General features: G+C 34.5%; 1 protein-coding gene across 2 annotated transcripts in view; it reads right to left on the bottom strand.

The window, feature by feature from the left end:
* The window catches only part of SBF2 (SET binding factor 2), a 432,597-nt gene that overhangs the window by 150,260 nt on the left and 265,032 nt on the right, over positions 1 to 17,305 (bottom strand). For both annotated transcript variants that reach the window (XM_020286579.2, XM_020286580.2), the window contains exons 10-14: positions 16,912 to 16,989; positions 15,669 to 15,782; positions 15,068 to 15,196; positions 12,509 to 12,607; positions 1,058 to 1,262 (exon numbers count right to left, since the gene is read on the bottom strand). In XM_020286579.2, coding sequence (XP_020142168.2) covers positions 1,058 to 1,262; positions 12,509 to 12,607; positions 15,068 to 15,196; positions 15,669 to 15,782; positions 16,912 to 16,989 — 625 coding nt within the window. The remainder of the gene's footprint in view (positions 1 to 1,057; positions 1,263 to 12,508; positions 12,608 to 15,067; positions 15,197 to 15,668; positions 15,783 to 16,911; positions 16,990 to 17,305) is intronic.

Here is a 17,305-nt window from a genome sequence, read left to right as displayed (position 1 = left end):
TGCAATGGTGTCATCATAACTGATTGCAACCTCAAAATCTGGGCTTAAGTGATCCTCCTGCCTCAGCCTCCCAAGTACCTGGGACTACAGGTATGTGCTACCACCCCTGGCTAATTTTTCTATTTTTTTGCAGAGACAGGTCTGGCTCAGGCTGGTCATGAACTCCTGGCCTTAGGTGATTCTCCTGTCTTGGCCTCCCAAAGTGTTAGGATTACAGGTGTAAGCCACCGTGCCTGGTCTTCATCTGGAATTTTTATTTTCCTTTGGCAAATACAACTTAGTGCACATTTTATAATGATAAAGAGATTAATCACCAGGATTGGGAGGAAACAGGGAGTACCTGCTAATTAGGTTCTATTATATTTAGGTTATAAAAATGTTCTCAAATTAAATAGTCATAATGGTTCAAAAGCTCTGTGAATATTGCTTTAAAACACCACTTCAAAAAAAAAAAAAAAAAAAAAAAAAAAAAAAGCTCTGTGAATAGACTAAAAAACAATGAATTGTACACTTTATTGATTGATTGATTGATTGATTGAGACACAGTCTCACTGTGTTGCCTAGGCTAGAGTGCCATGGTTTCAGCCTAGCTCACAGCAACCTCAAACTCCTGGGCTCAAGTGATCTTCCTGTCTCAGCCGCCTGGGTAGCTGAGACTACAGGCATGTGCCAGCATGCCCGGCTAATTTTTTTCTATTTTTAGTTGTTTGGCTAATTTCTTTCTATTTATAGTAGAGACAGGGAATTGCTCTCGCTCAGGCTGAATTTATGGTATATGAATTATATCTCAATAAAACTGTTATTTAAAAACAAAAGACTCTATCGTGGCAGCAGTCAGGTTATGATTACCCTTTGTGGGAGGTAGTGAATGGAACAGAGCTTCTGAGTGTTGATAATGCTCTGATTCTAGATATATGAGTTTGTTTGCTTTGTGAAAGTACAATTTCATCAAATTGTACACTTTTCCTTTTTGTGTCTTGTATCTTGATTTGTGTTTTGTAAGACATCTTTATCTTCATAAAAGGTTTACTTCTAAAACAAATAGACGAATACATACCAACAGGTGGACCTGCTGGCACAACACATTTCTTTTCCACTCGTGTAGCAGGAGGTGCATTTTGGTTCTTAGCAAGATTTTCCTGTATTAATTCCTGAACCCGGTTTTCATTAATCTTTGGGAAAGGAAGAATATGAACTCGCAAGTGGGATCCTTCTGTTGGGCGTGGAACTTTCTGGAATGCCATATGAGGGTTTGGATTCTCCTGTAACATCACACATATGCACAATTATTTAAAAGTTAAAATATCAATGGCAGATTGTCAGGAAGGGAGTAGGAGCTCAGAGAGACACAAACTGAAATCAGACAAATGAATGATTATAATGCCATAAAATAAAAAGTATCCTACTTCCTCTTATATGATCTATCAACAACATCTGATTTAATATAGCTAGTCATTTGTCTTCCTCTTCTATGAATACTTTTTTCACTTGGTTTTCTAGGTCTTCTTGCTACATCTTTGTATATTTCTCATCTCCTCAATCTCTTAACTATGTGAATACCTCAAGGCTTAGTCCTTGTGTCTTTTTTTTATTAACACTTACTTCCTTGGTGATCACTTCCCATCTTCTATCTTTAAACCATAAAAACACCAATGATTCACAAATTTTTATCTCCAACTGGGCGTTCTCCTGAACTCCACACACACACACACACACACACACACACACATAACTGTTTACATGTAGTATTTCCACTTGGATTCAAAATAACATCTTAAACTTATGTCCAAAATGGAGCTCTTAATTTTCATCCACCTCTAACCTGCTTTCTTCAGTCTTCCCCACTTCAGCCAATGGCATATTTATTTTTTCACTTAGGCAAAAAGCTTAGAGTAATCTTTAATACCTTTCTCAAACTCCCAATTATCCATTCCTCTGCAAGCTTTGTGGACTTTACCTCTAAAGTGTTTATAACCTGGCCCCTTTTCATCAATACCTTGGTTCAAGCCATCATCTCACATTACAGTTGTACAACAGTCTCCTAACTGGTTTCCCTGCTGCCGCACTTACTCCCTCCCTCAACACCGCAGACAGGGTAATCTAGTTAAAAGTTTCATCACATAACTATCGTCACATAACTATTCAGTTTATTTCAGTGGCCTTTCATTGCACTGAGAGTAAAACCTAGTTTCTTAAAACAATTCATATGGCCCCACAAGATCTGGCCTTTCTATATGAGTGCACCCTATAACTGTTTCTTTCACTTCTTCTGCTCCAGACACATAGGCCTTCTTGTTCCTGCCTCAAAGCCTTTGCACTTAACTATTCCCTCTGCCAGGAATGCCTGTAACCCCTATGAATCTGCACAGCATCCTCCCTCCCTTCTTGCATTTCTTTGCTCAAAAGCCACCTTTCCCGACCACCCTACCTAAAATTATATCCTCTCTACCTACATACTCCCTATCCCCCTTGTATTTTTCTCTACAGTATTTATCACTCTCTCACATACAATATATTTTACTTGTCTATTATCTATCCTTTTCTCCCTAAAATGAAGCTTCATGGGGACAAATACTTCATTCAATTAAAAAAATACTTTTTGTCTTCTGCTGTGTATCTACTGCATTTACAGATTGTCAGGGACAAAGCTGGCACTCTAAACCTCTTCCTGCTGTATCCCAATAAGTGGGACACAATGTTAAACACACATCAAGATTGCAACATTGGAATTAAATGTGTCAGCTAATAATGCAGACTCTTACAGCTGGCATGAACTTTTATTCAGCCACCTAGTTAAGTAGGATTATATTTCAAATACTTCAGGCAAAGTGGAATCCATTCTTTTATAAATTTCTCTATGGAAGGCTGTTTACAACTATTCTTAGACCAATTCTAGCACTTATCCTTTGCAAGCAGAAAATTCCTACTAATCTTCGGTTATTCACGTTATAGACTAAACTGAATTCTATCCTATACATCCTCTTAACAATGAAAAATGGCCAACTGCTAGCATCTATTTGAGGTGCTCCCTACAATTCTTTTTTGTTATATGGCCCAGACCCAGAAAAAGGAAGGGTTGGGCTAAGGCGGATGATATAGTTAGCATGTCTCAGCAATATAATAGAAAAAATACTGCTTTAAGAGCCAAAAATCCTGAATCCTAGTTCTTCCTGAACTCCTTATTATGTGATGCTGGACAAATAACTCTGCCTAAGTGATAACTTATGCTTATCTCACAAGGTTCCTCAGAAGGTGAAATCAGATATAAAATTTGTTCTTGCCAAAGTGGTCCTCATATATGCTTTATATTTTCTCTCTATATCTAGTGAAGACACGGAAAAATAAATACGTAAATTCTCTCTCTCCCTTTCTCTCTATGTTAAGTGTAGGAGGGCTGTCCAGAAAGTATCCAGCCATTGTATCCTTGGCTGGATATTTTCTGGATAGCCTCGTATATACATATCATATGCATTTACTTATATGGATAAATATATATATATATATATTTTTTTTCCCCCCCCCAGAGGTAGACTCTCACTATATCACCCAAGCTGGTCTCAAATTTCTGGCCTCAAGCAATCCTCCCATCTTAGCCTACAAGCATGAGCCACCTCTCACAGGAAAATATATAAAATCTTATGCCAAGTCTTAGCAATAACTCTTTCTAAACTATATGTTTAAAAACTGTGCTAGAATTCTGTCTGGTATTAACACCAATATTACTGGTCTGTAGTACCTGAAATTGCCCTTTTCAAAAAGTAGTATATTTGTTTCTTTCTATTCTTTAGGCATGGTTCCTTTTCATACAGTGTCTTCTCAAAAATTATAAATACCAATTCTCTAAAATATATTGGGCAGATATCTTTTTTTAGGATAGGGAGGGGATTCATATAGATCTTGAGGTCTGAATTATTAAAAGTATATTTTTCATTACTTCTGCTTCTATTTATCTTATTTTCTTTACCATAAAAATGAAAACTTTATATTTCCCATGAAGTAAATAATATTTATTACAACAAATTTTAAAACATGGAAAAATAATAAAAATAGAAAGGAAATCATCTAAGTAATGCATGTATCTCTTCTAGTTATAGTATATCTCTCTCTTCTTCTTCCCAAAATGACTTCAGGTGATTTAGAAAAATAAAGATGTACAGATCACTTATAGTCAAAATCTCTAAAAAGTTTGTCCTGTAATGTGACAAGCTCATCTTAAACTTTATAGGGAAGAACAAAAACCCCCAAATAGTCCAGGAAATTCTGAAGAAGAGTAAGTGGGAAAGTCAAGCTTTCCAGATATCAAAACTTCTATAAACCTTCAATAATTAATATAGTATAACAGCTAGTATTAGTGAAGGGCTAAACGGACAAATGGAATAGAGAGCCCAGAAACAGTACTATGTGTGAAAATGTGATAGAGACATGTGGCATTACAATTCAGGGGGAAAGGTTAGACAATTCAATGAGAGAGATATCAATAGTATAACAAAGTACTTTTAGTTCATGGTCTCTGATTTCAGAATGTGTGGGTTCAAATCCTAGCTTGGCCACTTACTAATAGTGTGACCTGGTGCAGTGTCAATTCACTTACCCCTTGTGTTTTAGTTTCCACAACTGTAATGAAGATAATATAGTACCTACTTCATAAGGTTCTTGTGAGGACTGGATGAGTTGTTACAGGAAAGCCCTGAGAATGCACACACACACACAAACACCTCTCCAGAATAAATCTGAAGGCTGTTTTCCAAAAGTATAGGCCACATTCATTTGAAAAATATTTATTCATTGCATATTCTATGGTATGGTACCATGCTTCTAAAACTAAAATCAAGATGTCCATCACATTACCAATTACTTAGACTTTAATAATAATGGTGGTAGTAATATTCAATAAGGGTTTAAATAGAAATAATTTATTTAAAAAGATGTTTCTATTAGTGATTAACTGTATTCCAATAAGCAATTAGAAATACTGTAAACTAAATCCATATATAATTAAAAATGACAAGGATTTTTTAATCATGTTTTTAATAAAACAAAGTTTACAGTTGAATATCTGTAGTTGTATAGATATTCTATATAAAAATGAAGATTATGGTTATATTTACTAAATTATGATATATTCATTTGTATTTAGAAAATTCAAAAAAGGACTCACACCCTAAAATCTAATTGTATTTGGTTTTCCAGCTATTGTGTCTGTGCACTGCTGCCCTCTAATGGGCAGCATGATAAATGTAAAGGACCACATTTGCCACCTTGAATCTACCTAACTTGGTCACTTAAAGACTTTTGAGAAGACAGCAGCAATGAGAAGAAGTTTAGGTTAGGGCTCATTGTACTCTACATATTCTTAGAAACATGTGCTCTTACTTGTGACTCCAAATGCGATTGGACTGGTCCTTTGATGGTTACTGAGCTCATTAAAAACTGCAGCCCAATTTTGTTGTTGAATCTCCTTGTTGAAACAAGGAAATACATTATTTTTCAACAGTACAAAGAAGCAGCCAAATTTTCATCTTTGATTCCAGAGAAATACAAAGTAATAACAAAGATTTAGACAACTAAACACTTACAGTGAACATGACAACAATTTTTTTCCAAAACCAGAAAAATAAACTACCTAAGAAATCTTGGCAAAATGTACTATCTTAGAATTTTGAATTTGGATAATGAGTTTCAAGGAATGGTCTCTGTAGTCCTGCTTTAAGAATGTGCTATACAGTAATGGGAGATAGAATGATTTTTCTGAGGCTTGAAATGACACACACACATACACACACACACACAAATCATCTGGTTGGAAACATGGATCCTTAACTCCCCTTTAACAGGCTAAAGGAAAATATGCCCAGGGCTTACAGAAAACAGGGCTGAGAATGTACTTCAAATAAAAACAAAGCAAAGCAAAACGAAACAAACAAAAAAACCCCCAAATCCCACTAGAACTTCAAAGTAGGCAACAGCCACATTAGGAAAAAGAAAATTTTCCCCACGCATTGGTCTTAGCACTAAATGACAAATCAATGTGATCTTGTTAGAGGTTACCAAGTTTTCCAAATTAATTCAAGTTTTTAAAAATATTTAATGTGCACCAACTATACCTAGAACTATGTGGGATAGCAAGTTACACAAATTTTTTCAAATACAATTGAAGACAATACTATCACTGGAGTTAAGTCATTAAACATAGTCAAAATGTAACTGGACTCTTTAAAAGAGTTGCCTGGCAGTATTCATGACATCGATGGAATAAAAAATCCTCAATTTTCCAACTTCACAGGTCTTTCAGTGATCACCCAATTGAATGTCTGATCTTTAATACAAATAAATTTGGCGGATGACTTTAATATCTGCTGTGCTGGTTGTCCTAGTCCAGGACACTTCTGATATTTTGGGCTTGATTATTCTTTGTTTGGAGTAGAGGGTAGGTGTCTTGCGTAGTGTAAGGTGTTTGGCAGTATGCCTTGCATCAATCTACTAGATGACAGTAGCATACTCCCTCCAACTATGACAACCAAAAATGTCTCCAGACCAACTTCATGGGGGTGGGGTGGGGGATTGTTCCTGTTGAGAACCACTGCTCTAATTCATAACTTACAATGAAGATTTCCTATTCTAAGACAAGTACTCTTGTTGAAAGTACCAAGGCCCCATATAATGACTAGCTAAGAGTCCTATACTATAACTCACCTGCTGAAATACAAATTAAAATCACAATAAGATACTACCACAAACCCATTAGAATGGCTAAAACAAACAAACAAAAAAAAACAGCAACTGACAATACCAAGTATTGTTGAAGATGTGGAGCAAATGGAACTCTAATATGATACTGGTAGGAATGAAAAATCCAAGTGTATAGATACTTGGGAATATAATTTGGCAGTTTCTTATAAAGTCAAACATTGTGTTACCATATACCTCAACATCCCACTTCTAAAGCATTGACTCTTGAAAATTTATGTTCGCACAAAAACCTGTGCAAATGTTTAGGGTGGTTTTATTCATAATTACCAAAATTGTCTTTCAGTTGGTCAACAGATAAATCAAACTTTGGTTCATCCATACCAATAAAATACTACTCAGCATTAAAAAGGAATAAACAACTAATATATGCAGCAACGTGGCTGACTCTGAAATGCACTATGCTAAGTGAATAAAGCTAAACTCAAAAAACTATCTAATGACATTATGGAAAAGGCAAAATTACACAGAGAGAAAACAGATCAGTGGTTGCCAAGTGCTTGAGGTGGTGAGACAATGTGACTATAAAGGAGAATTAAGGAACTTTTTGGGGTGAGAGAAATGTTCTAGGTAGTTGTTGTGTAGGTAGGTATTGTGTGTTGATGGTTATAAGACGCCATGCATTTGTCAAAACCCATAGAACTTTACATTAAAAAGTATAAATTTTACTGTATGTAAAAATGATATCTGATAAACAACATATAATTAAATAAAGAAATCAGAATGGGGGAGGGAGTTAGATTTGGAGTCTATGCTTCGGGTTAGGGGCTTCATTTCAGCATAATAATATAAATAAGTATTTTTATGTTTATGCCTTGACTCTCTTAAGACTAAAGGTAATCACAATATTTTACTTCCTTCCTATAATGAAAAAAAATTCCTTTATTCACAGTTGACAAATAGTACAAATATTATCAGCATAGATTAAATTTGCCTGGTAGTGAAATGAAGTTTTGCAGAGATATAAAGGCTATAGATCTTATTTGATTGGGAATGGCTATTCCTGTATTTGAGCTTTATTCCTGAATTAGAATTTTAACATCTATTTGGTTCAATGCTGGACAATGAAATATCCATAAGGCACAATTTGAAATATCATATTCTTTTGTAAGAAAATCTAGGTACTCTAATTTTTCCCTTTAACTTTTAATAAAATTGTCAGACAAAGCTGGGCATGGTGGTGCACCTGTAATCCCAGTTGCTCAGGAGGCTGAGGTGGGAAGATCGCCTGAGGCCAGAAGTTCAAGGCTGCAGTGTGCTGCTATGACAGTGCCTGTAAATAGCTGCGACACTCCAGCCTAAGCAACATAGTGAGATGCTGCCTCTAAAATATAAAACAAACAAAAACTGTCAAATTACATAGTTCAGCAAATATTTATGTACTATTACATATACAAAACAAATTAGAAAAATTGTATTATGTAAAACAGTAAAACCATGTCTAACTGATGTCTTAATGTCCTGGAATGGAGGTTTTATAAAGTTCTTGTGTCTTAGCCTATCTATTTTCATGTTCTCTTTTTGTGTGTAGTCACTGGTTTTTTATAAGTGTATATCAAGAAGCATACGGATAGGGCAGCTAAGTAGTTAAACGTGCTATCATGCAGACACTGAAGATTCAGAAAGCCAAAGTGGGCAGACCCCTGCATTATCAATAGGGCCTGGAAACAAAAGCTGGATAGATGTGTTGCCAATAATCTTCATGGTATAAATCCTGCCGATGCTTACACAATTTATCTTTAATGGATTTAGTAATTTCCCTCTCCTTCATTCCACCAACCCATTCCAGCAAAGTCACCAAATACTTTTCTTAATTATTCAGGAAGCTCCAGAAAGCTAAAGGAACAGCTAAAGCTAGTTACAATTCATCCTACTCACATTCCTAAAACTCACTAAAAAGCGATATAAGGGAGTGGTGAGAAGAAACGGGAAAATTAAGGTATGTTTTTGAAATACTTGGAAGTTAAAAGAGAAGCTACCGGACTTCAGCGCAATAAGTATTTACAAATATCTGAATGGAATCACCAAGTCTCAATCTAACACAATAATAAGGAAAGAAATTATATGGTTGGTTCTTACTTACCAAATGAGAATTTTAGAAATGTGTTTTTTTTTTTTAAAAAAAAGCTAACTAGTTAAAAATAGAACCGTGTAGATTATTTTCCTTGCATTGACACCATCCCGCCTCTCTCCTCCCCGTTTCCTGCATGACCCCATAAAGTAACTTTACCATCATGTTCTGCTTTTTAACTTTGAAAAGTGTTTACTTCAGGAATATTGGGATCATCATGGACTACAGAAATCTTAGAACTAGAAGGAATCTCAGAGAGTCTGATCACAATCCACTGGAATAGTCTCAAAATTCTTATTCATCATATGTGTGTATCCTCTTCTAAAGGCTATTAGGAGAATTATGTATCTAGAAAATGCCTGGCACTAGTAGGTACTAAGTAAATACATACTTAAGGAATGGAATGTGTCAAATGGATTATAATTAGATTGTGAAAAAAGCCCAATAAGGGCTCGTGAATGTAGAATACATTTGAAGGGCTCATATCCCTAGGTAATACAGTTTCTTACACAGTAATATAGTACCTCATGATGATTGCTTTAAAGATGTCATTTTTAAAGGACATAGACTGTGTTTTACATTTACTTATAAGAATGTATGATTACTAGATAATCATTTTATTGTAGTTTTCAGTTCAGTGTTGGCTTAGTGTAAGCTATGAATCATAAAATTTAAGTTCTAGGATGTCAAGGAAGGAACTGTTTATTTCATCTTTGCATTAAAGTGCCTTGGCACAGTCCCTTGCATACACTCGGCACTTAAGTCATGTAATAGAGACAAACTTGTGTCAAAACCCCAACTCTGGTCACTTACTGGCTATAAAATTTTACAGTTCTGGAGTAGTCTTGTAAAAACCTAAGAAATAAATATTCAGATATCAAAGGGATCAGTCCCATTTGACTGATTTTACTGAACTGATTCCCACTTGACATTTTGCTATTCTTTGAAGTCCATTAATAAATCATTCCCACCAGGGCAAGAAAAAACTTTCTAATCTCCAGTTTGCTCACTTATCTACACCTGCCCACAGGGTCATTTGCAAGATCAAATGAGAAAGTATATTAAAGTACCCATAAAGAACAAAGTGTAAAGTCAACTATTGGAAACATCACTATTTTTTCCAACTGGAGACAAGCCAATCTCACAGTGAAAGAACATAGGCTTAGGAATTAGACAGACGAAAATTCCTAGGTTTAAAATTTGAATTCTATCATTTAGTAGCTGTTATATATGATCCTGAGCCATTTATCCCCAATAAAATGGGGATAATGACACCTATCTTACATTGTTGTTATAAGGATTAGAGGTAATTTATGTAAAATGTTTAGTCTGGCATATTGTGCTAAACACTCAATATTTATTTTTATTATTGCAGGTCAAAAGAAATCTCTCATGTGATCATGTTGTACATTACTTCTACATCCCTATCATATGTGGCAAAGATCCCCACAGAACACAAGTGTTTCTCCTAACAGAATTCTTTTTCAGTTTCAGCATAGTAATAAAAAATACATTTATTATATTAGGCATAGTTATAAATAACCAAAAATGTGGTCAGTCAATAAATGCAAGAAATAGATCCTGGCATGCAAGTTGCCAGGAAAATAATTTATTTATACCTTTGCTAAACCAATATATTATGATTTAAAATATAATATATATAGGGTTATGAAAGGTAAGAAACTAATAATGTACAAGTAACAGCCAATTAAAGTACCCATGTGTTAAGTAATTTAAAATAGAAACTAAATTCATTTTTTTTTTTGAGACAGAGTCTCACTTTGTTGCCCAGGCTAGAGTGCCATGATGTCAGCCTAGCTCACAGCAACCTCAATCTCCTGGGCTCAAGTAATCCTTCTGTCTCAGCCTCCTGAGTAGCTGGGACTACAGGCATGTGCCACCATGCCCAGCTAATTTTTTCTGTATATTTTTAGCTGTCCAATTAACTTCTTTCTATTTTTGGTAGAGACAGGGTCTCATTCTTGCTTAGGATGGTCTCGAACTCCTGAGCTCAAACAATCCTCATCCTCCAAGAGTGCTAGGATTATAGGTGTGAGCCACCACATCCAGCCTAAATTCATATTTTGATAGGCACAAAAATGCTATGGCTGATGATTTCTGCATGTGTTAGTAATATTATTGTTCCTTTTCAATTACAGGCAAAGCATACATATTTTCAGATTTTTTTTTTTGAGACAGAGTCTCACTTTGTTGCCTGGGCGAGAGTGCCATGGCATCAACCTATCTCACAGCAACCTCAAACTCCTGGGCTCAAGTGATCCTTCTGCCTCAGCCTCCTGAGTAGCTGGGACTACAGGCATGTGCCACCATGCCCGGCTAATTTTTTTCTATATATTTTTAGTTGGCCAATTAATTTCTTTCTATTTTTAGGAGAGACAGGGTCTCGCTCCTACTTAGGGTGGTTCTGAACTCCTGACTTTGAGCTATCCTCCCACCTTGGCCTCCCAGAGTGATAGGATTACAGGTGTGAGCCACTACGCCCGGCCCATATTTTCAGAATTTATAATGAACCACTAGCAACTGATAAAATAGAACTTAAGAATCTTCTAATTATTTACCAAAATTTAGATGTACACAATTTAGAAAAGAATGATTTTTTTGTTTTAATATGAAACCTCTGAATTTTGCTTTGTTCTCTTTCAAAAAAGTATTCATTCCCTCAAAGGAAGGTCAAAATCTGAACAGAGAACTTAAAACTCAGAAATAATTGAATAATATGAAACAAAGAAACACATTTTAGTATCTCTCCTTTTATACAATCAGTTCTCAGATTTCAAATGAAATGTGACAAAGCACTAATGATCCAAGGTCCAAAATGGTCCACTGTTCAAATAACTAAATTAAACAATACCTTTTGGGGCCAGGATACTGACTCCCAAAGTCCTCCTTAACTCTATTTCCTTAAAAACATATCTTCCCTTAACTTTTCCCTGGAGAACTACACTTTCCACTTACTTTACTTTTCTTAGTAAAAAGACTCAAAGCTTCATAAAAGTAGGAGAAATGACCAGTACTCATGAGCCAAAATCCATTTTTCTACATATACATAATCTCTCTGCCATGTTAGGCTCTTTTCTTTTCCAGTACTCAAATGTTTACTTCATACTTTACCACATCCCAATCCTTTTCACTTGTTGCATTTCCTCTATCCAGGGAGTATTTTCACCCTTATATTTTTGTGGTCACTTGCCAATTTGCTTCCTTTTTTTCAGCTTTTCACGACCTGTCTGTTCAAAACAATACAACTCAAACAATTTTCCTGATCCAGCTGACAATCACTGTTCCAAGCTGAAGCAGAATACATCGCTCAGTTCCATCTGAGGTGGTTCTGGTCTCCAATAAATCTAAAATTTGCCTCACAAAACAGATCCAACCGAAAATCACAATGAGGTCAAATAACTGAAAAATTGTGACTAATATATTTTCATAATACAGTGATTGACAGGAAAATGACAAACTGAAAAATTATGACTAAGATGTTTTCATAATACTGTGATTGACAGGAAAAATGTGGTCTATTTTGATATACAGTATTGACTATAATATCTTATAATTTATAATCCAGACCAAAAAGATTATCACAAGAGGAAATTTTTTAGTTTTGCAAATGAGACTCTGTATTAATACTGTACTTTTAAAATTAATGGCTGTCTAAATAAATATACTTACATTTTTGAACAGTTGCTCAGCAAGTTCTCTGATATGCTTTATCATCTTCAATGGGTTATTTTCTTCAACTTTAATTCTCTCTACTTCAAAGGCTACCAACTTGGAAAAAGAATTAAATGGCAAAACATCAACTCCAAAATATGACGAATTTAAAAACTATGTGTAATATCATATAATTTACAAACTGAAAATATCCAAAATATATAGTATTTTTAAAACAAAATATTTTAGGTTTTTGGGTTTCACCTCTATTCTGGGGTTTCAGTGTCAATCAAATCCTTGGATTATGTGGTGGTCCCTCCCTGCTGATTTAGGGCCCTATTTCTTCCTGGGAAAAGTCATTTCTGGAACTCAGAGAGACCTTGTCATTCCACAGTCCTCACTCAGAAAATTCTCTCACTCAGCAAGTCAAAAGGCTCCAAACACTTCCTTAACTCACAAAACATGAACCAAATGTTCATGTCAGGCTGCTAAGACTCTAGTCCTGGTTCTGCTGACTGTAATCTGGGACAGGTCACTCAAATTCCTGACTTCAGTGTTCTCATCTCTAAAATAAGATAGAAGAACGGATGACTTTTAGGAGACTTCTAGTTCTCAAATTATATATATTCTAGTCCATGTCCCTATTAACTAATTTACTGAGAGAACTGTGTGAGTGTATGTATTTAGTGTAGAAAAAAGAGGGCTGACAGGAAAATAAAAAACTTGTGGGAGGGCAAATAGATGGATAATAAAAATAAAAAGGTGCAATATAGGATTCTTCCTTCTAGGAACTAATATATTCACAGGAGCAGATACACATATAAAATTATGGCTGTACCTATTCTAGGCCAGGATTCAGAAATATAACTTTTTAGTTGCGATGAAGCTGCCAGAGTTAGTTAGTTAGGGAAATTTGGATAGAAAAGAAAAAGAGTATGTAAACTAATGTTACTATTCATGAAGCTTCAGAGACTAACAAAATGTAGGAGCTAGAAAGGATCTCAGAGAGCATCTAATTTAACTCCATAAAAATATGTATCAATTACTTAGTTTAGCATCTAAAGGCTGATATATGTGTTAGTATAATCAATAATCAATCATATTAAGTGTTAGACAACAACCAACAACTGATTAAAAATAACTGTCCATTTCAGGATAACATCTCCTAAATCTTCATATGCTTTGTGTTATTAACTAAGGCATCTGATGCAGGACTTCATACTTAGAACTAAAACATGTGCCTCTTCTAAAATTCTCACCTGTGAATACTTAAATACATTTACAGAGAATAAAAGATCCTTTTCCTCTGAACCAAGGATATTTAAGACTTTGATTCCTATCTCGTCCTTATGAAATAAAATCACCAGCAGCAAAACACGACCATTATTAATTACTATTCTCCATTATCTTGGGTGCTATAAGCATTGTTCTTTTATGAACTTCAAGGAACTTTTAGATTTTTGGTTCCAATACAATGCTCTTTCAGATATTGAAATGGGAATAATATTCATTGTTCTATCCACCAGAATGGGCTGCTGTGAATATACAGTTAAATGATAAATGGAAAAATGCTTTTAAAAAGGAGAAAGCACAATAAATGCAAAACAGCACCCTTATGATGATTCACATCTGCCCTATTTCTCCCTTCTATTTTATTTATTTTTTATTTATTTATTTATTTATTTTTTTGACAGAGTCTTACTCTGTTGCCCCGGCTACAGTGCCATGGCATCAGCCTAGCTCACAGCAACCTCAAACTCCTGGGCTCAAGCAATCCTTCTACCTCAGCCTCTTCAGTAGCTGGGACTACGGGCATGCGTCACCATAACCGGATACTTTTTTTCTATATATTTTTAGTTGGTCAATTAATTTCTTTCTATTTTTAGTGGAGATGGGATCTTGCTCTTGCTCAGGCTGGTTTTGAACTCCTGACCTTGAGTGATTCTCCGGCCTCAGCCTCCCAGAGTGCTAGGATTACAGGCGTGAGCCACCGCGCCTGGCCCTATTTTTAAATTTTTAACTCTATAGGACTGAAGGCATAAATCTCTCTTTTATATGGCCAATTCCGTAAAGATAGAAACTAAATCTTTCTTCCATATATTTAGTATCTCTTTCAGGAGCTAGAGAAATGTTGATTATCGATTAGTAAGAATGCCATGAAGGTAAACTATGGCTCTATGACACTGATAGATTAAACCTAATTCCAGTTTGAAGTCACATACCTATACATTAAAATTAGACCTCTCTCCCTATAAAACTTAATTTAAAAAACCCATTATATTATTGCCTTCAAAAACACCTCTATTTCTACAATCACTGTTAAATTTTCAAAAAGATTTTAACCAACTATTCAAAAGTCAGTACAAAAATTATATGTACTTCCAAGTCATCCTATAATTAATATTTTTTAATCTATATTACAAATACTAAGCTATGATAAGCATAATAATAAATAATATTTGGATTATTTTATACTTAATTTATAATATATTTATGATTTTATATAAATATTACTTCTATACTTTTAACTACTTAATTATGTCTATAAATAATGAACTTATTTTATAAGAACTATACCTCATCAAAGAGATCACAAGATCTATAAGGAGGACCTCTTTCTGAAACAAAACCTGCAAATGCCATTCCACTGAGTACTTTAGTGAGGAAATCATTCTCGACCAAACCGCGCTGCCCCAAGAAAGCTGTCTGTAAAGAAACAAAATGTGAAGTAATAATTTAAAACTTGGTAATGGACAAATGGTCAAAATAAAAATATAATGAAAATATCAAAGCTTGTATAAATGACTTCATGTATAAATGTGTTGTCATAAAATATATTTCTCTCAAAAAGGATTTTTGTCTGATCTGAAATACTTGCATGTATTGAAAAGAATAGAAATGAATCTGTATATATGACAGAAGGAGAAACCAGAAATTAACTCTCCATTTTAAAAGAAAACCCAATTTAAAGTTAACATACTCTAAAGGAAAACATTATGTCAGTTCCACAGTATTATTATAATAAGAACTATACAAAGCAGAGATTTTAATAATCAGATTTAATAAATTAGACTCAAAATATGACTCAAAACATACATGGCTAGAAAAGACAGTCAAGTAGTTTTATTAAATTAGAGTCTACTTTTTGGACAGATACAATATAGTACTGTTATCTTACTTTATGAAAATGTATTACTGGCTCTGCATGAATTCTTATAAGTTGTAGGCATGATCTATAGCCTTGGAAAAGTTGTGCAAATAATCTAAGGAAAACGGCCCGCACTTCTTTATCCTGAAAATATAAGAAAAAACATGTTAGGTAATTTAACATCTTAAAAACAAATGAAATATCATCAAGTCAAAAAAATGGAAAGTAAAAAGTTGGAAAGAATAAGTCTATCTATCTGTGCTTTCCACATATAAGACTCCTTTGTGGCAGCCCTGAGTGGGTGGCTAGTCCATCCCATTGTTGGGCAGCTTAGGATGTTCTTCATATGAAACCAATGAAACTTACCCCTAATACATTGAATTTTTCTCTAGGGAAAAAATAAGTCATGAAGTCCTCTCTTTTGCTATATTAGAGAAGGGTGCATATCCCAAGTCCTTTGATTTTTATATCCACTAAAAGAATTATAGTCATAAATATAAAAAGAAAAAATCCTCAAGATTATATTTTAAAAACTTAGGCAATTCTTCCAAAGTTTATCTAATTTACAAAAATCTATTCCTATATTAATAAGGTGTGACTTAAAATCTGTTTTGATAATTCAAGTTTTAATAGAATCATCGTTTTAGAACTGTAAGGAAACTTACAGATTTAGTCAACCCCTTATTTAATTGATGATGAAATGAAGGTCAAGAAAACTTAAGTTAAATATTTGTTTATAGCTCTCTGAGGCTCCTTATTGGCTACAAAACTTGCCTCTAAGAAATGCAAGAGGCAAAATAAAAAAGGGCCTCTGTTACACATTCACTCTTTACAGCTTCTAATTGGAACTATTTTCATCCACTCACTCCTCAAAGTTGTTCTTTCCTATTATCAACATTTTTTTGTTTCCATTTTTGTAAGCTTCTCTTTTGTTTTTAATCCTTGCCTGACTCTTTCAATTTGATGCTTAGCACAGTTTTCCAGGCTATAATCTAGGTTCTGATTTTCCACACTATACTTACTCATGTCTCCTCAGGGCAGGAGTTTTAGCCCTACTTTCCTTCTGGGCAGTGCACTGCCCTGCCCCTAGGGCAGGATCCTCCTTGAGCAGGATATAAGAAAAGTCAGTGGCAATTCTCCTAATTTCTAATTTGCAGCACTTTTTTACTATGTTGTCCACTTTTCCCTAAACTGACTCACCGTCTTTAATAACTTTACAAAATAAAAGTACAATTTCTTTAAAAGCATCAAGTTTAAATATTAAACTTCTTACCAGCATTTTTGAGTGGGATAAAGCTGTTCGTGGAGGAGGAAAAGCATGATCTGCTACTTCCAGATCTGGGTGTAAAATCTAAAGCAAAGAAGTTTTGTTATGTAAATTATGTTAATATTAATAAAATCTATCTTGGGTCAATAAGATGTAAAGTGTCAGAACATGAATTATGATATATGCCCTCCATGAAATTCTATTTAGTTAGCTGAGGTAGCTCTGCAGGTACTATTGTGGAAAGATCTCCATGACAAAATATTTAGTGAAAACACATGCTCTAGAAAAATACACACCGTATGGTCTCAATTATTTGAAAATAAAATAAACCCTAAACCTATATATGTACATAAACTGATATTCATATTAATGAGAGTGAAGAGTTCTAAAAGAACATCTA

This window comes from Microcebus murinus, chromosome 4, assembly GCF_040939455.1.
Source record: "Microcebus murinus isolate Inina chromosome 4, M.murinus_Inina_mat1.0, whole genome shotgun sequence".
NCBI classification, from domain to species: Eukaryota; Metazoa; Chordata; class Mammalia; order Primates; family Cheirogaleidae; genus Microcebus; species Microcebus murinus.
Note: the sequence above shows the minus strand (reverse complement) of the source record. Positions and strands in the feature narration are given on the sequence as shown.